The sequence below is a fragment of the Camelina sativa genome, chromosome 16, assembly GCF_030686135.1.
Source record: "Camelina sativa cultivar CO46 ecotype springtype chromosome 16, ASM3068613v1".
Lineage (NCBI taxonomy): Eukaryota > Viridiplantae > Streptophyta > Magnoliopsida > Brassicales > Brassicaceae > Camelina > Camelina sativa.
The window spans coordinates 30,177,171-30,203,211 of NC_141895.1; the positions used below are offsets into that span (position 1 = coordinate 30,177,171).

Consider the following 26,041-nt stretch of genomic DNA (forward strand, 5'->3'; position numbering starts at 1 on the left):
ATTACAGATTTGTGTGTTTGAATGTGGTTTGTGGCTACTCTGTTACCGTAAACATGATCTCATGGTCTTCTCTCTATCCGTAAAAGGTCTCAGCCACCAAACTATGAAGCTTCTTTTTATTAAACCGGTCCACACTGACCACACAACCAACTACATATGACAACATTTGCTCTTTCTAACATTTACATTTTCTTTTGGCAATAAATTTTATTCCTTTAAATTTATTCACTTCAATTATATTTTTGAAAGTGGATTCGGTTTAATCTTACTCTTCTTCTATGCCACACCTTAATTTAAATTTTAATCACATCAATTAAATTAAAAGTGGATTTGGTTAATCTCCTATTCTTCTTCAAGTTGTTCACCCAACACCTACTAATACATGACCGGTACTCAACCACCTTTTTTGTTTATGTCCCATATATTCATAGTAACACATGTAATTCAAGAAACATCCAAATTACTTGATAACATGCGTTTCCAACCGTTTTAAAAAAAAAATTAACACACCCTAGTAAGTGTATATACATAGTATATTATATTATGGAGTTAAATTATGTTTATCATATCCTGATGCATTAATTTTGGTATCATAGGAAATTTTACAGTGACCAACCTTTTTCGAGCAAACAACAACAACATACACAAAAACTAACTAACACACCACTCAGCTAGGAGGAGCCAATGCTCAATGAAATGTGACATGAGTTCCTCTCAAAACTCTACATATGAATCATCATCACTATCTCGACTTATCACGCAGTACTTGTTTTGATAGTCAATGAAATCAATACTTTCATAATACGTTTTCCAAGTTACAAAGAAAGTTATATACTGATATGTTTTGATGTTTCCATTTACCACATGATTTGGGGGGTGTTACATGTCAGTTTGTGAATAAATTTGGTTTGATTGAAAAAAAAAACAAATAAAGGGAGTAGTTTAGTTTTGAATGGCATTGGAATCTCCTCAAAACTGACCTGTCACACTCACCTCCCCTGTCTCCTCCTCTCTTCGCTTCGGTACTTCCGAAGATTTGATTTTTTTTCTTTACACTCTCTCTCTCTCTCTCTCTCTCTCTCTCTCTCTCACACACACACACACACACATACACACAAAATCGCAATACAAGAAAAAGCTAAAATTCGAATCTTTGTCTTCGTAATTTCTTCTCTCATTCATTCCGGTGATGCAATCTCTGGCATTACGCTAAATTCGAGCTGAAAGAGATAGATAGAAAGAAAGATCCTTGATTTTGCATTGAACCAATCTCGTTTCGTTGTTCTTCGATTCAATTCAATCAGAATGGCGAATGCATCTGGGTTCTTCACTTCTCCTTCGATTCCTAACCTACGAAGCAGAATCAATGTTCCGATTGGAGTTTCTCGATCTGGGTTTTGTGTTTCGACTCGATTCTCTAACAGGGTTTTGTGCTCTACCCTCAGCTCTGTCGATAAGGATGCTTCGTCGTCTCCTTCTCAATATCAACGACCCAGGTGACATAAAAGTCACATCTTTATGTCTTCTCTTCTTCTCAGATTCTTTAATATCCCATTGATTCAAGATCGTTCTTTTGCTATTAGGATTAAAAAAAATCACATCTTTATTGTAGAGTCTTTAGCTTTAGCTTTAAGATGATCTTTAAACCAAATTTATTACAAGTTTTGCTTTTGAGTAATGCATTTAAATGGTCTTTGATTCACTTAAAGGTTAGTGCCGAGTGGCTGCAAATTGATTGGATGTGGATCAGCGGTTCCAAGTCTTTTGATTTCTAATGATGATCTTGCGAAAATAGTCGATACTAATGATGAATGGATAGCTACTCGTACTGGTATTCGCAATCGTCGAGTTGTTTCAGGTAAACTTATAACATTGGTTTGTTCTGCTATGATAAGTTAAAGAGTATCATTCAGTGATGTGGAGAGAGACGTTAATTTGTAAAATTACTATTGAAGGCAAAGATAGCTTGGTTGGCTTAGCAGTAGAAGCAGCTACCAAAGCTCTTGAAATGGCTGAGGTTGTTCCTGAAGATATTGACTTAGTCTTGATGTGCACTTCCACTCCTGATGATCTATTCGGTGCTGCGCCACAGGTATTTATTGACCCTTTGATTCTAAAATTTCTCTTCGTTGGAGTAAGAGAGTTCTTGTTGTTTGATTCGTGATAATTCTCTGTTAATGACAGATTCAAAAGGCACTTGGTTGCACAAAGAACCCATTGGCCTATGATATCACAGCTGCTTGTAGTGGATTTGTTTTGGGTCTAGTTTCAGCTGCTTGTCATATAAGGGGTAAAAGTCAACTATGATGAAAACTTGATGAGTACTTTAGTAAGATAAGTGTATAACTGTTGCCGCTTTCTTTTTTCAGGGGGAGGTTTTAAGAATGTTTTAGTGATTGGAGCTGATTCTTTATCTCGGTTTGTTGATTGGACGGATAGAGGGACCTGCATTCTATTTGGGGACGCTGCTGGTGCTGTGGTTGTTCAGGTACTGTGCTTTATAAAGCTTTGAACAGTCTCGAGAGTTCATTATATTCAAAGTTCGTATATAATGTTCACTGACTTAATGAAACAGAGTATAACCTTTAGTAAGTAACATAATCATTAGACAGTGCTTGCCACATTGCATATCATACCGTGGCTTAGAAGATTAACCTTTGTTTTTAAAGAAGTGTTCTTTCATTTCGCGCAGGCCTGTGATATTGAAGATGATGGGTTGTTTAGTTTTGATGTGCACAGCGATGGGGACGGTCGAAGGTATTAAAATTCACATTCCATTTTCTTGGCATAACATCCATCTTATTTTTCCCTTAAGAACCCACAGTAAGATTCTCTGTTTTGCAGACATTTGAATGCTTCTGTTAAAGAATCCCAAACTGATGGTGAATCAAGCTCCAATGGCTCGGTGTTTGGAGACTTTCCACCAAAACAATCTTCATATTCTTGTATTCAGATGAATGGAAAAGAGGTGTTTCGCTTTGCTGTCAAATGTGTTCCTCAATCTATTGAGTCTGCTTTGCAAAAAGCTGGTCTTCCTGCTTCTGCCATCGACTGGCTCCTCCTCCATCAGGTTACTCTTCTTATCAAAATCTTATTGCTAATAGATATGTATTCAAGCTTGAATGGGGGAAAGTTTAGAGCTTTCAAGTATACTTATCATTAATTCAGTTTCCATTGATAATGGAGCTGAAACTCGAGTTGAAATGGCGAAAGTTTCAATCTTTTGTACTGGAAAAATGGTTAAACAGAAAGTTTTTGAAATATATTTGCAGGCGAACCAGAGAATAATAGACTCTGTGGCTACAAGGCTTCATTTTCCACCAGAGCGAGTCATATCGAATTTGGCTAATTACGGTAACACGAGCGCTGCTTCGATTCCTCTAGCTCTTGATGAGGCAGTGAGAAGCGGAAAAGTTAAACCAGGACATACCATAGCCACATCCGGTTTTGGAGCCGGTTTAACGTGGGGATCAGCAATTGTCCGATGGAGATGAATGGCTAATGTCCAACATGTAAGTTTACTTCAGAGCCAAGGTTTTTTACTCCCTCGAGGAACACTGGAAACTTGGTTTAATAGGTCTTGTTTGGTCCGATTAAACCTAGAGGTAAAAGCGCATTTTGTTTGAATTCGGTCTCTCTTTTTGTTGAAAGTTTCATTTGTTGTTTACTTTGTTTAACTTGTTAGTTATTTCGAATGCTAATAATGAAAAAGAGAAGTAAAAAATAGCATTCTTTCATCATTTCTTGTTTGTAATGTTAAAAGACAAAATTTCTCCAATTGCTTAATCTTTTTTTCTTCCGTCTTTGAGAACTATTTCAATCCCAATATTTGAAGTTGACATATGACCAACCATATTTTTATTTATTTAATCGCATTACCTAAAAAAGCAAATTATTGAGGTTTTAGAATCAAACATTATATAAAAAACTCGTGTGTCATGTGTGAAATCAAGATTTTCTCAACTAAAAATCACTTTAGAGAATCCAATGCACCATCTAAGTAAAAGTAGATGTATAATTGGCGTATTCACTTGTATCTCTATTATATGTTTCATTTAAACCTTAAACACATCTTTTGTTAAGTAGAATGGATCTGAAGGAGCGTCCTTCGACCGTAAGAGGCGACAAGATAAGCGAAGAAACTTAGAGTTTGATCTCTCCACTTTCTTCAGACGCAGATGGCCAAGGGAAGAAGCTTTGTAAGTATCAAGGATGTTGGTATTACTACAACACTCTCCAAGGCGTTCTTAATTTCCAGAGAGGTTTTAAACCGCAAGACACCGATATAATCCTCGCTTCTTTCCCCAAATCAGGCACTACATGGCTCAAGGCCCTCACTGTCGCCCTCCTTGAAAAATCGAAGCACCGTTCGTCTGATGATCATCCTCTTCTCTCTGAAAATCCTCATGGGATTGTACCATTCTTAGAGATTGATATCTATATGGAAAGCTCATCAAGTCCTGACTTGGACAATTTCTCATCATTTCCTAGGCTCTTCTCGACTCACATGCCACTTCACACTATGCAAGAGACACTCAAGGACTCTCCTTGCAAGATTGTGTTACATGTGTAAGAACGCAAAGGACACGTTGATCTCGTGGTGGTTTTCATAAGCGCAATGCATAAAATAGAACTAGACAGAAGCATTCTCGAGTCTATATACAAATCATTTTGTAGCGGAGCTATCTATTATGGACCTTTTTGGGAACATGTCCTGAGCTATTGGAGAGTAAGCTTAGAAGACCCCAACCATGTTCTTTTCATGAGGTAGGAGGAAATGAAAGCAGAGCCTCGTGATCAGATCAAGAGACTTGCGGACATCTTGGGGTGTTCTTTTACTAAGGAAGAAGAAGAGAGTGGATCCGTGGAGGAGATCTTGGATCTTTACTCTTTGCGTAATCTGAGCGGTTTGGAGGTCAACAAAACCCGAAGAATAAATAACGTGGATCACAAGGATTATTTCCGAAAGGGGGAAGTCGGTGATTGGAAGAATTATCTTACTCCTGAAATGGAGAACAAGATAGACATGATCATCCAAGAGAAACTCGAAGGTTCTGGTTTGAAACTCTAGATATGGTTTAGGTTGTCTTTGATGCAACATAATAAGAGTACCTTCCCTTGTTATGTTCCTTAGTAATGTACTTTGATTGTTAATAAAAAAAATCGCTTTCGTTTGCAAAATTGCAACTATATAAAAAGTATCTTAGGGTTTGAAATTGAATTTTCTTTTGTTTTTGGTGGAAGTGTTTATTCATGTTTAATACAACTATATATATACTAAAAGGATGTTCACCTCAAAAATATATCTTTATTATGTTTTCTTGAGATTCTTCCAAGACCCAATTCACAACCGTCTGCAACTGTATTAGTTTTTCAGTACTTTTAGTTTTAAAACCTTAAGATTAATAAAACAATATTGTAAAGGAAAAATGGGAATTGTTCTTCGGGGTGAACCAAATGACAGATAACTTTGAGTCTTTGAGGACAAAAAGGATAAATATAAAACGTGTTCGTCTGAGTCATATCCAAGTCAGATCGATGTCTAATCCTCTATTACTATTCTACCAAGATTCATTGGCATTTAGCTTAAAATAATTTTATACGGCCACGTATGAAGTTAATTAAGACGATATTCGTAGATTTTAAACTGATATTGGGTTTAGTTGACTAAATTTATTTGCTTGCATGTGTCGTCCGTCAATCTGATACAAATATTCAAGTCATCCGAAAAATCAGATCTTGTATACATTTAAATTTTTGTTCAAAAAAAAAAAAAAAAATATACATTTATTTTATAAAATATTGGATGAGATAACTTACACACAATGTCTCTAAAATACCCATCTTTATTGAATCATTTCCGATATGTGTTAAAGAAAAAAAAAATGGGTAGGAAAGTTGTGTTAAAATTTGTTGGATAATTTTATGAAGAGCACGTCTCTTTGACTCTTTGCATGAGACCGAATGGGTCTTTTAAATGTGGATCGAGTTGTCCCACGTCCAACAAATTATAAGTTTTGTCTATTTTAATTATTTGAGATCTTGTCCTTTTTTTTTTTGCGAAAATTTATGAGATCTTGTCTTCTTATTTTAATTCAATTATATAGTACAGAAAAAATCAGGCAAACAAAAACTAAAGAAAACTAAATAGCTAACACAAAAATATAATGGAAGAGTGAAGAATTATAACGTAAGTACGTAACAAAAGTTACCTAGTGAAAGAGATCAGCTAGTGTGTTTCAATTTAAGAGTGAATTGGCTAATATATATATATGAAAACAAGCCATTGCTTTTACAAAAGTTCTTAAAAACTACATAGATTTCAATAAAAACAAATATTGAATGAAATTCAATACGTTATTCGTAATTTTTGTCTAAAAAAAAATATCCATGATATGATATAAATACAACTTCATTTGATAATTTGGTTTAGATGCTCTTCTAAAAAAATAATTTGATTATGAACAAATTTTTGGTTATGCCACTCTTAAATAGCATGACGAGTCGTCTAAAACCTCCATTTGATAATTTAGTTATACGCATACAAAAATGACATATTAAACTCATTCAATAAGTATAATTAGGACAAACTAATCATTTAATTTGAGCCATAAAGATTGTCGACCAAAAATTATACTCAGATAACCGAAAAGTGAAACTCAGATTACCAAATAGGAAAAACCAAACGTAGGTTCGATTTAGTTTCCTGCTACGCTTAATAAGTTTCTAATTTCGTTTACTTAAACAAAGTGCATTTTGAAGATCTTTTCACGTGATGGATCAATTCAATATTAAAAGGAAATACAAATCGAAGTTTAATTTTTTTTTTGTCGTAATCGAAGTTCATTTATCTTCACGAATCACCATTGTTAGATGATACAGGTCTGACATGATCGTGATAAGATATTCTATTTATATTATATAAAAATCATGTGGCCTGCCTTAAGACACAAGTGTTAGTATATATTTTCAGACGTGTTTAATATATTTACATTTATTTGCATCACTTATTATTATCTTTGAAATTTTAAAGTTACAATTATTGAAAGTTTTTTTTTTTTGTCGCCATTGGGTTATACCTTATAGTTAAGTCTTTATATATGAATTAGTTTTAAAAATGATGATCCACCATTTGAAAAAAAATAATCGTACAAAAAATAATTTTCAGTCAACATCAACCATTCGAGATATAGCACAATGGTCTTCGAAGGAGATTGTGAGAACCTGATTAACTTAGTAAATGGACGTATTCATAATGCTTCACTCACAAACCTTCGCCGAGATATACACAGCTATGGCTTTCAAAACTCCAACATGTTTCTTGTATTTTCACAAATAGGAAACGTAATGTAGCTGCTCATTCTCTAGCAAAACTGGGTTGTCAAAATGTGGATTGTTATGTTGAGTCTGTATCAAAACCAATTTGGCTAGTTGAATCTCTTTGTATTAATTCTGTTTGAATCAATATAAATTTCTTTGAGTAAAAAAAAATCAACATCAACCATTCAACCGTACGTTATCCGCATATCAGTAAGAACTATATCAATCGAATTGAAAAACCTCTTTAAAATTTTACCCATCCTTAAAAGTTGGAGGTGCGACGTGTCTTCTGCGGGCTTGGTATGAACAAAACAGTTCAACGAGAATTTTAATTTTTATGTTTATTTGAAAACGACTGCTACTTATTTTCGGAAAGTAGGGAAATGGTACAAATTAAATACACATAAATTTGGGTTGGCCCATATATCATAGATACTGATTAAAACGTGGGTTTTATACATGTGGGCAATCAGAACTAAAATATGGGGTAACAGTTCTTCACAACTACTTTATTAAATTATTCAACTGTGATTATATTTCCCCTCCTCCACTAATGGTAGGCAAAACATTAATTTCTAAAAAACTAGCATGAAGGATGGGATAAAATAATACATCAAAGACAACATTTAGGAGAACTTTTATCTTTGTAGATTAATTAGATGTTGGGAGAAAATGTAAAAAATATAGTGTTTCTATAAAATCCACATATTAGCATGTATGCAACAAGGAAAGATAATACTAACATAAATTGGTCCATTATATTGACCTTAAGTTAAATCTACTTAGCTTAAGGTAATGAATAATAATTATTATATTAAAAAAAAAGTATTGACTTGTCGTGTGTAAACTTGAACCTTATTGGTAATACTACAAATTAAATATCACATCTCTATAATTTGCCAACCCAATCCAGATCTCTCCCTCTCTCTGTCTTTTTTTTTTTTTTTATATATATACTTCCTAGTTCTCAACTTCTCATATAGTAATATTTTTTTATATATTTATTTTGAGATTTGTTTTGGTTGATTTTTCGATTTATAAATATTGGACTAGCCATTTTCTTTTACAACCATCAAATCTAAATAAAAGCAAAAACAAACAAGAAAAATGGCGAGCACGGAAGCTCTTTTACCCGTCACGTCCCGACAAGATCCATTATCCGAATCAAGATCCGACCAGATCCCGGAGACTCGTCGGAAAAGACCCATCAAAGTCCATCTAGCTGTCTGTTCCGGTTTGCTCTTGATCGCTTTGTACGTAACTCTCATCGTCACGCACGACGGATCCACCGCACAAAACGGCGCCAAGGATGAAACATACACGGAGTCACGTGCTCGTTTGGCTGGCGTGTCGGAGAAGAGCAACGATGGGGTTTGGAGATTATCGGATGATGGTAAAACTGAAGCGTTCCCGTGGAACAATACTATGTTGTCGTGGCAACGTACGGCGTTTCATTTCCAGCCTGAGAAAAATTGGATGAACGGTATGCACCATTTCTTTCCGTAAGACTATTTTATCAGCTACGAATAATTGATTAACTAATCACAATTTTATATAGTTAAAATAGCTAAAAAAAAGTGTCTCATCTTTACCAAAGAATTAATGTTTATTTTTCGCTTTTCTATAGATTTAAGTTTCATAACCATTTATGAGACCATGACTTAAGGAACAAGATTTTAAGTAAATACTCAATAGGGATAACGTACTTTAAATTTAAAAATTTCATCAAAATTTTCAGAATATATAGATCATATAACATTTCTAATGTTCTTATGTTTTTTATTTGTTTGTTTTTTCCTATCCAATGGCTGACAAATTTATTTCGGGATTCTTCGTCTTCAGATCCTAACGGTAAGCTCTAGATCCTACACTGAAGTTTTCTATTTTGGTGTTTCTAAAATCTAAAGTTTTCCTTTTTTTTTTTTTTTTTTGACCTTGTTTTATTTAAAATATGGAAAACATATTATAAAAAGGATGATTGGCTACACAACTTGATAGATATATCATATATCTGAAACCCATAAAAGGTTATTGGTAGATATATGACAACACGGCACGTCCTTTACGGACCACAAATCATACATGTCTTTGGATAAAATGGAAAAAGGAAATGTTGCAAATGAAAATCATTAATTTACACCTAAAAGTTTTTTTTAATGAAAAGTACAAAGACAAAATCTGAACAGATGAGAGTCATTAAAGCCAATTAGTTTACTTTGTTTTTGCCTGTTTTGCATACACCACGTGAGTCATGTGCATATTGTAGAAATCATTGCTGACCATTAATTATTGTGTTTTTGACAGACTAGTTTGTGATCCCAATTGACTCGTTCCAATATTTAACCCAATTGCAACTGAAACGTCATAATTTTCTTTTTTGTCCTCACAAAAGCCACAAATATACAGTAGTCGCAGCTTATTGAAGTTACGAAACGTCGTACCTTATGGCTGTGTAACTGTGTTTTAGTAAAACGTGTTTCTCTATTGCGTTAAAACATATTTCAGCATTTAAAAAAAAAATGGCGGATACATAAATTTTACGATAATTTCGATTCAAAGTTAGGCGGTAAAAAAATGATTACATTAGTCATAATTATACTTTTGAATGCTATACTTCATCGGTAATTTAAAAAAAAAAAATGGTGAAAGATATTTGTGCTTTATAACGTATGTTAGTATCATTTATTTTAACCTGAACAAATGAAATGTTAAACGTGTCCAGGTCCATTGTTCTATAAGGGATGGTACCATTTCTTCTATCAATACAACCCGAATGCAGCTGTGTGGGGTGACATAGTTTGGGGTCACGCCGTGTCAAAGGACCTTATCCATTGGCTTTATCTCCCTTTAGCCTTGGTTCCTGACCAATGGTACGACGCAAACGGTGTCTGGACCGGTTCAGCCACTTTTCTAGATGATGGCTCCATTGTCATGCTCTACACCGGTTCCACTGACAAATTCGTACAGGTACTGAGTTTTTTTAAGTCTTTGTTTGTTTAGTCAAGTATTGAATAATAAATAATTCTTCAACAAACGTTGTACTGTTTTCGAATTCCACTGGTAGCACTTAAAAACATCACGATTGGTTAATTTTTCATTTAAATTATCTTCAATATATATTTGGTGACCAATCGATCAATAATAATAATGATTATTATTTAGGTTCAAAACCTTGCTTATCCTGAGGACCCAAGCGACCCACTATTACTGAAATGGACCAAGTTCTCCGGCAATCCGGTTCTCGTACCGCCTCCAGGAATTGGTGCAAAGGACTTCCGTGACCCAACCACAGCCTGGAAGACATCATCTGGAAAATGGCGAATCACCATCGGCTCCAAAATCAATAGAACCGGAATATCTCTCGTTTATGACACCACCGATTTCAAAACCTACGAGAAACATGAGACTTTGTTGCACCAAGTGCCCAACACCGGAATGTGGGAGTGCGTTGATTTTTACCCGGTGTCGAAGACTAAAGTCAATGGGCTCGATACTTCGGTTAAAGGACCTGATGTAAAGCATATCGTGAAGGCTAGCATGGACGACACTAGAATTGATCATTATGCCATTGGGACTTATGATGATTCAAACGGTACATGGGTCCCGGATAATCCTTCTATCGATGTTGGGATCAGTACTGGTTTGAGATACGATTACGGGAAATTCTATGCGTCAAAGACGTTTTACGATCAAAATAAGAAAAGGAGAATCTTATGGGGTTGGATCGGTGAATCTGACAGTGAAGCTGCTGATGTACAGAAGGGTTGGTCATCTGTTCAGGTATGTTTTCTTCGTCAAACGTGCTATGAAAGTTAGGGCTTCGTGTTACTTGTTATCCAAGATAGGACTTAAATTTATTTATTTTTACCTATGATCAGGGAATCCCAAGAACTGTTGTCTTGGACACGAAGACGGGGAAAAACTTAGTCCAATGGCCAGTTGAGGAAATCAAATCTTTGAGACTAAGTAACAAGAAATTCCACATGAAGGTTGGACCAGGGACGGTGGTTCCCGTTGATGTGGGTTCCGCGGCTCAGCTAGATATAGAGGCGGAGTTCACGATCAAGAAGGACGATCTCGAAATAATCCTTGGAGAAGATTCCGTGGAGGCCGACGAGGAATTTAGCTGCCAAAACGGTGGTGGATCCACCGTGCGTGGGGCTTTAGGACCTTTCGGATTCTCTGTTCTCGCTGACCAAAGCTTGTCAGAACACACTCCTGTTTACTTCTACGTGACTAAGGGAAAAGATTCAAAACTCAAGACTTTCTTCTGCACTGACACCTCAAGGTATATATAATTAATAGACTATTTGATTATACAAATTAAGTACTTTCTAATTTCTGTCAAATGCATTTTTCTTTAGTCACAATACTTAAGCAATGGGTTAAAAATAAATATATATGGTTAATTAATCAAAATCTCTTTTGATAGGTCGACCATGGCAAACGATGTGGTGAAACCAGTTTATGGAAGCTTCGTACCGGTCCTAAAAGGAGAGAAATTGACAATGAGAATCTTGGTAATATATCATATCCTTAAAAACATTAACCTAATTAAAAATATCATTACAGATATTAGTAAAACTAATTTAATCGTATTGTTATTAATTTAAAAAAAAAAATTATTAGGTGGATCATTCGATAGTAGAAGGATTCGCACAAGGTGGAAAAACATGTATTACCTCAAGAGTATATCCGACCAAAGCCATCTATGGAGCTACAAAGCTCTTCTTGTTCAATAACGCTATTGATGCAACCGTTACTGCGTCGTTTAAGGTCTGGCAAATGAACGGTGCTTTTATTCATCCTTACTCTGCCGACGATCTTTGACGTTCCTTCTTACCGGACCTGATTATTTACAAATGATAAGGGGATTCATTTTTCTATCTTTTTTTCTTCAGTTTTATGACTGTTGTTAATTATATAATGGATCTGATTTGATCTGTGTGATTATTCATCCTATTGTGAGTGAAGAAATGGAAATAATTTTCTCTTTTTTTAGAAAAAGTCGGGTTTGTTCATTGATTATTAGTTCAACAGTCTTGGGACATAAAAATATACGAAGTATGAAGTGACATAATGATCAGTTGAATAAACTCAAGCCTTTACAAAATCTTATCACAAAACTTATATGGGTCATTTTTGTCATGTGCTCTTGCTGTGTAAGTAAAGAACGTCTTCTATCCTCTGGAACTCGATCTCCTTTGGATGCGTTTTATTAGGTGTACGGCAATGCAAATGAATAAAGTTGCTACGTTCTTTTCGGTTGTATTTGTTTCTACCAACTATTGAGCCTATATGTTGGGGTCTGGAAGAGGGTTGCATATTATGCATATTCTCGAGTGGAACTTCTGTCAGAAAAATGTAACAGCAATGACGAAAGTCTTAAATCAGTGAGATTGGCCAAGATATCAAAAAAGATTTCTACGCAATATTTATCAGGTGATGGGTGATTTCGAAGTACGCAATCTTCGATCGGTAAGTTATAACCAAATTTCTTTACAAAGAGCTATTGCCAAAAGCGTAACTAGAGAGGGGCCTTACCAAGCGAAGGAGTCTTCCATGCTTCAAGTCTTAAAAGCCCATGAAACTTAACAGGCGTAGCGTCATAAATAAGTGTCAACGTCTTTGAGATTTTGATATGTTTTTCTCTATTATCTATAGTATCTCAAGTTTTAAAGTTTTGTTTGCGTTTATTCTTTTTAAACTCTGATTTTCAATAATGGAATGGAAGTTGACATGCAACCAAAAAAAAAAAAACAGCTTATAGATATGTCTCTAGGTTTTGAATCCCACGTACATGTATATTGCAAATAACTGAATAAGTTTCAGTTTGTTTTTCTTTTTTAAGAAAGGAGTTAACCTAAATCTTTTAATAACTCACTAACTAACCAAAGAAAAAAAAAGAAGAAGACAAATTATTTTTTCTATATAAACTAGATCTAGTTATTCTAGAATAGTTAGTCTATCCTTATTTTGTACACCTATTAAAAAAAAAAAACAACACTTCTTCTATAATAGTTTCTCCTTCACCATCACATGTTCTCAAATCTCAACCACTATACCTTGTCACCACCACCATAAACAAAAAAAAGAAAAAAAAAAAAGAAACGTTAAAATACTCGAACCAAGGGATGGTCAATTTGGCTTAACCCAATTGTAATGAAGATAAATTATTTCTCTTACCGACAACACTAAAGTGACAGCTTTGGGTTTAGTTGATGGGTCCATTCAAAGATGCTACTGTATATACACACTAAAAAATATCTATAATAATATATATAAAAACTTTATGACTATGACTATGACTAGGAATTTGGAATTTTCTTCTAGATCTTTTTACAACTTTAAATAGTATTTTTCTTAAAACAGTTTTATTTCTGAACATATAGAGAAGCTTGAGAAACTAAGATTATCTTACATTAATCTTTAGTTGTTTTTAAGGCAATTTTTAATAATAAAAGGGGAAGAAGAAAATTTGTTAAGAGAAAAGGAAAATTTTGTTGATTATTGGTAGAACCAATAATATTGCGCCACATGTTGTCGAAGAGAGAACAACTCGCAAATGAAAGAGAAAGGTAAAAAAAAATTCCCCCATCAAACTCATTTTACCCTTAAAACCAATAATATTGCGCCACCTGTCATCGAAGAAACGTTTCTCCTTGTCCTAAAATTAGAAACGTCTCCTTCCCTTCTTTCTTTTTGTTTTATTTTTAATTAATTTCTTTAACTAAAAAACATCTTTAGAAATAACTAAGAATCACTAATGAGGATAGTCTAAGACCATCTACACTGATAGATTTTTTTACCAATACTCTCATTAAAAAAATAATAAAAGGAAAAGAGAAGATGAAAAAAGAGGAACCGTTTCTTCCTATAGTACTCTGAGAAACGGGTTCTTATGACAAATGATAAATAAGACAGGTATTATTAGTTCATTGGAACAACTACTAAAAAAAAATAAACAATAATAATTTGTAAAAAAAATAATTTTTTTATCTTTTAGAGAACTGTTGGGCCGTTACTCCATTAATAATGCCCTAAGTGATGCTTCTAAATTAAAAAAATGATTAGACACCAGGACAACTAGGAGTTATGACTGAGAAATAAGCAAATTAGTTGCAGTAAACAAAGTGTTATGTAACAAAGTAATTTTTTCATTTGAATATAATTTAACATTACATTAAAAAAAAAATAATGTGGGGGATTTGAGAAATTTCTGAAAGCCAAAACCACAAGGACTTTAATTAATGTATAAATGTTAACAAAATAATGTAGAAATGTTAACAAACAAAATAAAGTTATGCTGATATACAAAATGTAATATATAGTATATATATAATAATTAATAAAATTCAATAAAGACGAATAACTAAAAAAAAAGGTTGGTAAGAAGTAAAATAAGAAAAATTAATGAAAAAAACAAAGAGGATACAATAAGAGGAAATAAGTATTCATAACCTTGATTTTAGTTTATGTGTGGGCATTTAAGTTTCCTTGATTTTAGGATTTCGTTAGACTACTACTTTCCTTTATTACTTGTATTAATCTCTCTAATTTTACTAATTCGGTAATACCCATACTAAGCACTAGCAATAATTATAGCTTCTTAATTTTATCCTAAAATGTGATGCCGTACGCGAATGTTTCTATTTTTTTTGTGAGTAAGCAACCACAAGGACTTTAATTAGAATCTACTCAGCATACTGTACCAAATTCAGAAATAGTCGACCCAACCAGACACCCTTTTTTTTTTTGTAGTTATCTCAAACCAATGGACTTTTAAGAGAATATAACACCATGAACATGTAAAGCCAACACGAGAAGGCCAAATAAACATGTCTGACATATACAAGGAAAAAAAAATAACTTAGGGGTCGAGATCAGTAGGAGATTCATGCGTTGATTTGGGTGCGTCAACCATGAACGGTCACTAAACGTTTGCACTTTACTAATATTATATGTACATTTATTTTGGTTTGATTGTCTTATATAGACTTGCCATTTTCTATTACAACCATCTAAACTAAAGACACCAAAACAAACCAGAAATGGCTAGCTCCGAAGCTCTCCTCTTGCCCGTAACCTACCCACAAGATCCACTATCCAAATCAAGATCCGACCCGATCCCCGAGACCAGCCGGAGAAGACCCATCAAAGTACTTATCGCCGTCTTTTCCAGTTTGATCTTGATAGCTTTGTACGTTGCTCTCACCGACACACACGAAGGTTCCAATGATGAAACAGTGACGGAGTCACGTACTAGTTTGGCCGGTGTATCGGAGAAGGACAACGAACGGTTTTGGAGAGTTTCTGGTCGGAAAAGGGAAACATTCCCGTGGAATGATACTATGTTGTCGTGGCAACACACGGTGTTTCATTTCCAGCCTGAGAAACATTGGATGAACGGTATGAACAAAAAAAATAAATTAGAAAAAAAAAACCATTTTATTAGCTATGAATAATTTATTACGTTCCTATAAATTTAAATTAGTTGTGAAGCAAGAGTGATATACGATAATCTAAATATCATAATTTTAAATATTTATTTTAAGTTATATTACAGATCAGACTTGAAATTTTCAATGATAAATTCTTCTTTCCTTTTTTGTTTTGGCCTTACTCACTCTGGCGTCTATGAATGGCAAATTTCTGGCTTCTTCGATTACAGATCCTAATGGTAAGCTCCCACATTCTACTCTCTCGTATATCTTTTTCCTTTAAATTATATTTCTTTCTAAATATCAAACTCTAAACATCTAGTCAATATCATATAAACTTAGGCTATGATATTGATACTAATAAAGATTCAAAATCTTAAACACTAGAAGTAGAATTTTCCACCATCAACTTTATCAGAAACTAATTACTTAATTATATGAAAAGTCGTCTAGTTATTATCATATATATCTCCAGGCTAAATTATTGGTAGATATATGACAACATGAATCGTCTTTTGCGGACCACAATAGGCAATTATCAATTTACACCTAAAAAGCTTTTTGTTTTTAACCCATTTGTAAAATACTCATTGCTTGCCATGTTGCCCATTTGTGTATGACACTCTATTTGTGATCCCGTCGACTCATTATATAGATTGGGTATATATTTGTTTCCATTTGTTTATGGTCTCAATTCGATCCAAAAAATCGAACATACATAACGTAATTCTATATAGAGTTAAGTATGTAAAAATCAATACTCGTTAAAAACAGAACAAATTATATATATTAAAATTGTGAAAACGAATTATGTTACGTATAGGAAGAAAGGTGAAATCTAAAGTAAAAGTAAAAAATTCACAACAAAATTGGCTTTAAATGTATATTATATAATTTGTGGCCCTTAAAATTATTATATTTATTTGCGGCCTAAAGCATGAATATTCATATGTTTTATGGTGGGGCTACGCCTGCCGCCTGGTATTACTGTTGTGTGTACTCATTGTTAAAATAAAAGTGCATGAAACTTAACAAATTTTAAAATTAGTGGGGAAACATACATCTTAGATGATTAGTATTAGTTTGTTCAAAAAAATGATTATTAATTATTAAATATTAATAGTAGTATTTAAGTCATAATAATAATACATGGCTATGCTTTTATACCCTTTTCTTATGTGTAAAATTTAGACTTTAAATAGATATTTTTACTTCCCGGGGCAACAAATAATATATTTTGGTCCTGGTGTCTATAAAGTCATTATTATGTTACGTTTACACAAATTTTATTGTAACCGGAACAAATGAAATGTTAAACATGTGCTAGGTCCGCTGTTCTATAAGGGATGGTACCATTTCTTCTACCAACACAACCCATATGGAACCGTATGGGGTAACATTGTTTGGGGTCACGCCGTGTCAAAGGACCTTATTCACTGGCTTTACCTCCCAGTAGCCATGGTTCCTGACCAATGGTACGACGTTAACGGCGTTATAACCGGTTCAGTCACTTTCCTTGATGATGGCTCCATTGTCATGCTCTACACCGGTATCACTGGCGACTTTGTACAGGTATTCATTTTTCCAAAACAGTAGTTTTTTTACTAACCAGATATTTGTTACAAGATTTGATGTTAGAAATGTGAATATATAATTTACAAAAATATACAACTCTTTAACAAAGTGTATAGTACTTACGTACTCTTTTCACATTCGTATCTGGTCGCACTAAAAAGATACCATAAGTGAACCACTACTTTATTTATTTTCATTTTTTAATAATATGGCTAAATACTTTTGTATTGTTTTCTAAAAAATTCATTTCAATATAAAATTGGTCGGACCAATCAATCACTAATATAATAATATGATTATTTTAGGTTCAAAACCTTGCTTATCCTGAGGACCCTAGCGACCCCCTTTTGTTGAAATGGGTTAAGTTCTCCGGCAACCCGATTCTGTTACCTCCTCCAGGTATTGGCGCAAAGGACTTCCGTGACCCGACAACGGCATGGAAGACATCATCCGGAAAATGGCGGATCGCCATCGGCTCCAAAATCAATAGAACTGGAGTGTCTCTTGTTTACGACACTACAGATTTCAAAACCTACGAGCTACTTGATACCTTGCTGCACCATGTCCCCAACACCGGAGAGTGGGAGTGCGTTGACTTTTACCCAGTGTTGAAGACTAAAGTCATTGGGCTTGACACTTCAGTCAAGGGACCAGACGTGAAGCATGTCGTGAAGGCTAGCATGGACGATACTAGAATGGACCTTTATGCCATTGGAACGTATTTTGATTCAAACGCTACATGGATCCCAGATAACCCTTCTATCGATGTCGGAATTAGTACCGCTTTGAGATACGATTACGGGACATTTTATGCATCAAAGACGTTTTACGATCAAAATAAGGGACGCAGAGTCTTATGGGGTTTCACCATTGAATCTGACACTGTAGATGCTGATCAACAGAAGGGTTGGGCTTCTGTTCAGGTATGCTTTCTTGGTGTAACGTACTGCGTAAGTTAGGTTTTTAATACTTATAACCCAAGTTAGGGCTGATTATATCTTCTTAAACCATGATCAGACCATTCCAAGAACTGTTGTTTTGGACACGAAGACAGGAAAGAACCTAATCCTATGGCCAGTTGAGGAAATTGAATCACTGAGACTGAGCAGCAAGAAATTCAACATGACGGTTGGACCAGGGACGGTGGTCCCGGTTGATGTGGGCTCTGCCTCTCAGCTAGATATAGAGGCTGAGTTCGTGATCAAGAAGGATGATCTCGAAATAATCCTTGGAGACAACTCCGCGGTGGGCTACGACGAGGACTTTAGTTGCGAAGCCAATGGAGGCTCCACCGTGCGTGGGGCATTAGGACCTTTCGGATTCTCTGTTCTCGCTGACCAAAACTTGTCGGAACACACTCCGGTTTACTTTTACGTGACTAAGGGAAAAGATTCAAAACTCAAGACATTCTTCTGCACGGACAACTTAAGGTAATCAATCCATAAATTGCATATTCTGAATATTAGTTTGGCTAATGATGGGTTATGAGAGAATATTGGTTAGTGGTCAGCTAATCAAAATCTCTTTTGATAGGTCGACCATGGCAAACGATGTAGTGACATCAATCTATGGGAGTTTAGTACCAGTCCTAAAAGGAGAGAAATTGACCATGAGAATCTTGGTAATTTTTTTTTTAGTTTCCATAGAATAGCTTTCATTACAATAAAACAAGAATTTAATTTAGATGTGTAGTTATTAATTTTCAATTTTTTTAAACTAATTAGGTGGATCATTCGATGATAGAAGGATTCGGACAAGGTGGAAGAACATGTATTACCTCGAGAGCATATCCCACAAAAGCCATCTATGGAGCTACAAAACTCTTCTTGTTCAATAACGCTATTGATGCGTCCGTTACGGCGTCGTTTACGGTCTGGCAAATGAACAGTGCTTTCCTTCATCCTTACTTCGCAGACGATCTTTGATGTTCCTTCTTCTGACACACCTGATTTTTTTTTTTTTTTCAAATAATAATGGAATTTTTTCTTTTTTTAGTTTTTAGTCTTTTGGTAGTTTTAATATAAAGGTCTGATTTGATCTTTGTGATTGATTCATCACGTGAGTGAAGAGAAGAAAAGTGAACTCTATTCCATCTGCAGACGATCTCAATGTCACTTCTTCTACTTTTAGTCCTTCGATTGTTGCCTTATAAGAGTACAGAGAAGAAAAGATGAAGCAGTTCACAAACCAAAAAAAAAAATTACATTAAAACAGCATAAAAATAGAAGAGAGACTAAAACAGATGTACCCATGTCCTCCCATTCAATATCTTCATAACGAGTTCCTTTTCACCACTTGAGCAACTTTTAGAGTTAGAGTGGAAGCTTTCTCAGTTTTGGGGCATTAGAAAGTAATTACCAGAAAAGAAACATAACAGGCTTATGATGAACTTATGAATGTCTTAAGAAAGCATTTCCAAGAAGGTTTTGTCCAATCTCCCATCAAACAACATATCTGTGACCAAGCCAAAAGTTGAAGCATCTCCAACAAACCCGCAACTCCTCATTTCTCTGATGAGTTCCGCTGATGCTGCTTTGTTACCATCTCTAAGATGTGCCCTAATAAGCGTATTATAAGTACCGCTATCTGGAAGAGGTCCGTCTTCTTTCATTTTATTGAACAAGGCACCTACTTCCTCCTTTAAAACTTTCCTACAAAATCCTGAGATCATTGTAGTATAGGTTACAACATCAGGCTTCACTCCTTTAAGGCTGAGGGTACAAAATAGATCCCACCCATCTTCCACCTTCCCAGCCTTGCACATCCCTTCAATCATAATATTAAATGTGACAATATCAAGTTCCAGTTTACTCTTTTGCATATAATCGAATACCACTAATGCTTTCTCTAGCTTCCTATGATTACAAAGTCCAACTAACAAAATGTTGTATGTCATGATATTGGGAGGCACACCATCATTATTCATCTGTTTGAATACCATTTGGGCCTTTTCACATTCTCCAACTTGAAAAAACCCTTGGATAAGAGTTGTGTAAGTGACTGTGTTGCCAACCAACCCTCTCTGAGACATCTCGCCGAGGAGTTCCATACCCTCTTGTACCCTTTTACACTTGCAAAATCCCTTTATAAGGGTACTGTATGTCACTACGTCTGGTAGACAATCTTTGCTAACCATCAAAGAAATCATCTGCTTAGCCTCCTCTAGACGATCATGCATACAAAACCCATTGATCAATGAATTGGAAATGAAAATATTAGGATCGATAGACCTTTGAATCATTTCCTTGTACAATTTTCCAGCCTCTGTAAGCTTCCCCTCCTTCACAAACGCATCGATCAATGCGCTGAAAGTGACTACATCAGGGTTGATTTTCCTGTCAATCATATCTCTAAGTAGTTGAGAGGCATCATGCCATCTTCCGTAATTACAAAGGCAACTTATGAGGGAGTTGTAGGTAACAACATTAGGTCTAACTCCTTTCTTCTCCATTTCGTTGAACAGGTTGAGAGCATCATCCAAATGTTTGTATTTGCAAAGACTATCAATGACTGTGCTGTAGATTACGACATTTGCCTCTATTTTCCCATTCTCCATCATCTTCTTGAGCAGAGTTAAAGCCAAGTCAGTGTCACCTCTTTTACAGATTCCGTTTACTACTACACCGTAAGTAACTAGGTCCGGTTGACAACCTTTCAAAGCCATCCGTTCAACTAAAGCCACAGCTTCGGAAGCTTTGTTGTGGAGAAAAAGGCCATGAATCAGAGTTGTAAATGTAACGGTATTGGGTTGATATCCCATTTCCACCATCTGATCAACCAAAGCTACGACATCAGAAATTCTCTTACTGTGACAGAAACCATTGACAAGAGAAGAAAGCGTGACAACATCGGGCTCATAGCCGAGTTTCATCATCTTGCCAAGAAGAGCTAAAGCAAGAGAGATTTGAGAGCGTCGACAAAAACAATTAATGAAAATGCTGTAAGTAAAGAGATCATGTGAAATTCCCAGCTTCTGCATCTTCTCTCCCAAGGAGATGACAGCATCATACTTCTTCATCTTTGCAATGGCACTCAACAGTCTATTGAAATCAACAGTAGAAGGCAAAGGACGAGACTGTACCATCTCACCGAACAGATCAATAGCATCGTCTAACTTAATATCACTTCTACTCAATTTCTCTCTGAAATCAGAAAGAGATCGAACCCAGCAAAGGAGAAACGAGGGAGAAGCAGTTCCAGTCTTACCTTTCCACAGAGCAAATCTCTTCGCCGTCAATCCAATCGCAAATCTCATAGTTTCGATAAGGAAAGTGTGACTGCTTTTTCGATTTTTTTTTTCTTGTTGACGGCACAAATATTATTTTAATAACCGACCGGTTCACTCTGACTACTCTGGTACGGTTTGGTTTATTTTGTTTATAAATTATAGTAATAATACTTTTTTATAGAAAATTTATTTAAATATATTTATACCCTTAAAATTTAAATTGATTCTTGCTATTTTTCAATATATTTGTGGTTAAAGTTGAAAATTTATGCTAAAGTTTACATTGGAATCTAAAACAATACTTACTTTGAAACATAAAAATAATGCTAGATTAACACTCGTTCTCAAACAAAAGAGTAGAATAATTACCCAAAAAAACATTTTTATTTTTAAAAAAAAAATTTTGAATTGAAAAATGTTAAAATTGATTATTAGTTTTTTTATTTCTTAAATCTTAGTATAGTTTTTTCAGCAGTATTACACAACTCATATTATGCGGCTAACTAAGAACAATCCAATGAACTGATCTACAATACAAACTTATCTAAACTGAAGAATGCAAAAACACATATTACAGTATATAACAACAACTGGAACGTCAAAACCCACCTGAACAAGCTATAGATCTCAACACATGAAGGTAAGAAACGGGATTTAGTAGCTTCATCCTCCCATTCAACCCCTTCTAACCATTCTCTCTTTCTGTACTTTATGATGAGTCCCTTCTCACCACCTGAGCCGCTTTTCGAATTGAGTGGAAGCTTTCTCAGTTTTGGGCTGTTTCTTACAATGATTGTCCTAAGGCAGGGAAAGGGCAGAGGTCTCCAACAGATGTTCTTCAGCTCCCGTAGATTAGCCAACTGTAGAAACTCTAGTTTTTGAAAAGGAACAAACCCTGATACTTCACATACAGAAGAAGCTTTCTCTCGGTTTATTATGTCTTCTATTTCATAAGCACTGTCAACATAAAGTATCGTAAGATTTGGAGCCAACATCAGCCACGTCAATTCCCATATGTTTTTGCAGTACCATAGATTAATCCTAGAGAGGCTCAAGAAGCATGAAGGTAAGAAACTACCTCTTCTTGAATCTTCTGGGTCTGTAAATCCTTAGATACCACAACCCAAATCACAATATCAAAAGCAACTTCTGTTAGGAGAAATTTGCTATTGATCATCGTGAGAAGTGTTGTTTTGCCAACTCCCCCCATACCGTACAGACCCACACTATCCACTCCATTGTCCATAAGATGGGTCCATATCTTTTCAAGTAATGTTTCCTGACCAAATATTGTTTGTTGAATAGGCCTTTCTACCACCTCAGATGATTGAGCTTGCTCAGCAACCACTTCAAAAACCCCCATTAGATATGAGATTTTCAACCTGCTTCAACATCATGACAGCGCGTTTCCCATAACGGTAACTCGATTTTAAACTCTTGAAACAAAACCCACAAAGACACAACCGTTGAAGCTCGGTTGTTCTAACACTAAACACACCGTTGACTTGGCTTTCAATGGTCTCAACTCTACTAAGCCATACCTGGATTTGGGCAAGCCTTCGTAGACCTCTATTCTCCTCTCTCTCAATCCTTCTTGACAAATCATCTCGCCTTGCCTTCAGCTCTTCCATGGCTATCTCCAAAGCTGCCAGATGCTCCTCGAGGTTGTGAATATAGCTCTCTTTGACACATAACCACTGAGAGACTTGCTTCACAGCTTGATCACATGACAACGAGACAGAGAAGCATGCACCCATCGTTGCACACACTCAAAGAAAGAGATTCCACAATGGAAAAGAAAACTGTGAAGGTGTTAACAAGAACGTGATTAATAATATTATTCTGATTAATTAAACCTTACAAAACTGTTCTTTTTTGTCTAATACGAAATAACAAAGATAAGGTGGACAAGAGAAGTAGATCCATTTTCTAACACGTGAGAAGCTTTGCCTTTATTGATGGGGTCTAATCTATCCAGAGATGTCACTGTATGCATAAGAAAAACACACAACGACTAAATTGGTATGTTTCTTACAGATTTTGAATTTTTCCCGAGGAAAGTTTTACAACTTGATGGCTTTTTCCAACCTCTGGCACCGGAACTTTCCTACATTTCTTATATAAAGAAGTCGTGATAACCTTGAGAGAAACCAAGTGATGTTCACTCTTCCTCACACAGGTAGCCAAATACATCTTTTTAAGCACCTGCATTGCGTAGTCAAACTGGTTTTAGTTAGTACTCAAATTGTGAAAAGCAAACACACTAAAAAGTAGAAGAAACACCAAAGCTTGTTCATGTGTGTGTTGTTCAGCTACAGTAAAACTTCCATTGCTTTTGAGAAAGGGCAAGTGATGTATAAGCATAACGAGTTGCATTGAAGAAAGCCTAATAATAAGAATGCCTTTATAGAAAGTAATTACCAGAAAAGAAACATAACAAGCTTATGATGAACCTTATGAATGTCTTAAGAAAGCATTTCCAAGAAGGTTTTGTCCAATCTCCCATCAAACAACATATCTGTGACCAAGCCAAAAGTTGAAGCATCTCCAACAAACCCGCAACGCCTCATTTCTCTGATGAGTTCCGCTGATGCTGCTTTGTCACCATCTCTAAGATGCGCCCTGATAAGCGTATTATAAGTACCACTGTCTGGAAGAGGTTCATCTTCTTTCATTTTATTGAACAAGGCACCTGCTTCCTCCTTTAAACCTTTCCTACAAAATCCTGAGATCATTGTAGTATAGGTTACAACATCAGGCTTCACTCCTTTAAGGCTGAGGGTACAAAATAGATCCCACCCATCTTCCACCTTCCCAGCCTTGCACATCCCTTCAATCATAATATTAAATGTGACAATATCAAGTTCCAGTTTACTCTTTTGCATATAATCGAATACCACCAATGCTTTCTCTAGCTTCCTATGATTACAAAGTCCAACTAACAAAATGTTGTATGTCATGATATTGGGAGGCACACCATCATTATTCATCTGTTTGAATACCATTTGGGCCTTTTCACATTCTCCAACTTGAAAAAACCCTTGGATAAGAGTTGTGTAAGTGACTGTGTCGCCAACCAACCCTCTCTGAGACATCTCGCGGAGGAGTTCCATACCTTCTTCCACTCTCTTAGACTTGCAAAATCCCTTTATAAGAGTATTATATGTCACTAAGTCTGGGAGGCAATCCTTGCTAACCATCAAAGAAAACATCTGCTTAGCCTCGTTTAAACGATCGTGCATGCAATACCCGTTGATCAATGAACTGAACGTGTAAATATTAGGATCTATAGACCTTTTGATCAACTCCTCGTACAATTTCTCAGCTTCTAGAAGCTTCCCATCCTTCACAAACGCATCGATCAATGTGCTGAAAGTGACAAGATCAGGGTTGATTCTCCTCTCGATCATATGGCTCAGCAGTCCAGAAGCATCACTCCATCTTCCGTAATTACAAAGGCAACTTATGAGGGAGTTGAACATTAGGTCTAACTCCTTTCTTCTCCATTTCGTTGAACAGGTTTAGAGCATCATCCACATGTCTGTATTTGCAGAGACCATCAATGACTGTGCTGTAAATTACAACACAAGCCTGTATTTTTCCTTGTTCCATCTTCCTGAGCAGATGCAAAGCCAAATCAATGTCACCTCTCTTACATAATCCATTTACTACCACGCTATAAGTAACCAGATTTGGTTGACAACCTTTTACAACCATTCGGTCAACTAAAGCCACGGCTTCAGAAGCTTTGTTGTGGTGAAAAAGGCCATGAATCAGAATAGTAAATGTAACGGTATTAGGTTGATATCCCATTGCCACCATCTGATCAACCAAAGCTACGGCATCAGAAATCCTCTTGCCGTGACAGTACCCATTGAGAAGCGAAGAAAGTGTAACAATGCTGGGCTCATAACCAAGTTTCATCATCTTCCCAAGTATTGCTAAAGCAAGAGAGAGTTGAGAAGAGCGGCAGAAACAGTTTATGAGGATATTGTATGTATAAAGACTGTGTGAAATCCCCAGCTTCTGCATCTGCTCGCCCAAGGAGATGACAACATCATACTTCTTCATTTTGGCAATGGCACTCAACAATTTACTGAAATCGAAAATTGAAGGGAAAGGACGAGACTTGACCATAACACTGAACAGATCAACAGCATCGTCTAACTTTAAATCACTTCTACTACTCAATTTCTCTCTGAAATTATAACTCTTACCAGAGAAAGCTCGTCTCTTCCAGCAACACGCATCTTTCTCGTAATGACTCCGACGAAGAAATCTCTTTGCTATCATCGATTCAATCGCAAACCTCATTCTCTTGAATTGGCTCGCTTCAAAGTGATATAGGTTTCCTCTCTCTCTCTCTGGTAAAAAAACAACACTCAGTATGAACATTGAACAACATCAAGTGTCTAGTGTTAACCTGGAACCGGTTTAGTTTAACCTTTTATAATTGGGAAACTGGAGTCTTGCCGTT

At 35.6% G+C, this 26,041-nt stretch overlaps 4 protein-coding genes and 2 pseudogenes across 7 annotated transcripts; 4 read left to right on the forward strand and 2 right to left on the reverse strand.

Moving 5' to 3' along the window:
- The first annotated feature begins 859 nt into the window (after positions 1-859).
- LOC104752919 (beta-ketoacyl-[acyl-carrier-protein] synthase III, chloroplastic) lies at positions 860-3,778 on the forward strand. The gene is made up of 8 exons (XM_010475185.3): positions 860-1,496; positions 1,710-1,858; positions 1,956-2,092; positions 2,185-2,290; positions 2,370-2,488; positions 2,693-2,757; positions 2,845-3,070; positions 3,273-3,778. Exons 1-8 carry the CDS (start codon positions 1,306-1,308, stop codon positions 3,492-3,494), a joined length of 1,215 nt encoding a protein of 404 aa, XP_010473487.1. The 5' UTR covers positions 860-1,305; the 3' UTR covers positions 3,495-3,778.
- A 202-nt stretch (positions 3,779-3,980) lies between these two features.
- On the forward strand, positions 3,981-5,181 carry LOC104752920 (cytosolic sulfotransferase 5 pseudogene; annotated as a pseudogene).
- Positions 5,182-8,188: 3,007 nt separating this feature from the next.
- On the forward strand, positions 8,189-12,327 carry LOC104752921 (acid beta-fructofuranosidase 3, vacuolar). 2 transcript variants are annotated; one of them, XM_010475186.3, is made up of 7 exons: positions 8,195-8,803; positions 9,163-9,171; positions 10,043-10,287; positions 10,483-11,100; positions 11,199-11,608; positions 11,753-11,840; positions 11,950-12,327. In XM_010475186.3, the coding sequence occupies exons 1-7, from the start codon at positions 8,428-8,430 to the stop codon at positions 12,148-12,150; spliced, it is 1,947 nt and encodes a 648-aa protein (XP_010473488.1). In that variant the 5' UTR covers positions 8,195-8,427; the 3' UTR covers positions 12,151-12,327. The 2 variants fall into 2 exon arrangements, with proteins under 2 accessions (XP_087348081.1, XP_010473488.1); XM_087491955.1 differs by lacking the exon at positions 9,163-9,171 and having other exon boundaries at positions 8,189-8,803.
- Positions 12,328-15,141: 2,814 nt separating this feature from the next.
- LOC104752922 (acid beta-fructofuranosidase 3, vacuolar) lies at positions 15,142-19,468 on the forward strand. Of its 2 annotated transcripts, XM_010475187.3 has the most exons (7): positions 15,147-15,729; positions 15,992-16,000; positions 17,089-17,333; positions 17,642-18,259; positions 18,354-18,766; positions 18,870-18,957; positions 19,061-19,468. In XM_010475187.3, the coding sequence occupies exons 1-7, from the start codon at positions 15,372-15,374 to the stop codon at positions 19,259-19,261; spliced, it is 1,932 nt and encodes a 643-aa protein (XP_010473489.2). In that variant the 5' UTR covers positions 15,147-15,371; the 3' UTR covers positions 19,262-19,468. The 2 variants fall into 2 exon arrangements, with proteins under 2 accessions (XP_087348082.1, XP_010473489.2); XM_087491956.1 differs by lacking the exon at positions 15,992-16,000 and having other exon boundaries at positions 15,142-15,729.
- Positions 19,469-19,737: 269 nt separating this feature from the next.
- LOC104754133 (uncharacterized) lies at positions 19,738-21,528 on the reverse strand. 2 transcript variants are annotated; one of them, XM_019237542.2, is made up of 2 exons: positions 20,170-20,385; positions 19,738-20,091 (listed from the first exon to the last, which is right to left on the reverse strand). In XM_019237542.2, exons 1-2 carry the CDS (start codon positions 20,383-20,385, stop codon positions 19,738-19,740), a joined length of 570 nt encoding a protein of 189 aa, XP_019093087.2. The 2 variants fall into 2 exon arrangements, with proteins under 2 accessions (XP_019093087.2, XP_087345910.1); XM_087489784.1 differs by having other exon boundaries at positions 19,738-21,528.
- Positions 21,529-24,029: 2,501 nt separating this feature from the next.
- LOC104752923 (uncharacterized) lies at positions 24,030-25,933 on the reverse strand (annotated as a pseudogene).
- Between the last annotated feature and the right edge of the window lie 108 nt (positions 25,934-26,041).

Coding starts and splice junctions, on each gene's coding strand:
- LOC104752919 (XM_010475185.3), top strand. CDS start 1,306: ATGGCGAATGCATCTGGGTTCTTCACTTCTCCTTCGATTCCTAACCTA. Junction 2,093..2,184: donor TATTCGGTGCTGCGCCACAG/GTATTTATTGAC, acceptor TGTTAATGACAG/ATTCAAAAGGCACTTGGTTG. Junction 2,489..2,692: donor CTGGTGCTGTGGTTGTTCAG/GTACTGTGCTTT, acceptor CATTTCGCGCAG/GCCTGTGATATTGAAGATGA.
- LOC104752921 (XM_010475186.3), top strand. CDS start 8,428: ATGGCGAGCACGGAAGCTCTTTTACCCGTCACGTCCCGACAAGATCCA. Junction 10,288..10,482: donor CCACTGACAAATTCGTACAG/GTACTGAGTTTT, acceptor ATTATTATTTAG/GTTCAAAACCTTGCTTATCC. Junction 11,841..11,949: donor AATTGACAATGAGAATCTTG/GTAATATATCAT, acceptor AAAAATTATTAG/GTGGATCATTCGATAGTAGA.
- LOC104752922 (XM_010475187.3), top strand. CDS start 15,372: ATGGCTAGCTCCGAAGCTCTCCTCTTGCCCGTAACCTACCCACAAGAT. Junction 17,334..17,641: donor TCACTGGCGACTTTGTACAG/GTATTCATTTTT, acceptor TGATTATTTTAG/GTTCAAAACCTTGCTTATCC. Junction 18,767..18,869: donor TTCTGCACGGACAACTTAAG/GTAATCAATCCA, acceptor CTCTTTTGATAG/GTCGACCATGGCAAACGATG.
- LOC104754133 (XM_087489784.1), bottom strand. CDS start 21,420: ATGGTACAGTCTCGTCCTTTGCCTTCTACTGTTGATTTCAATAGACTG.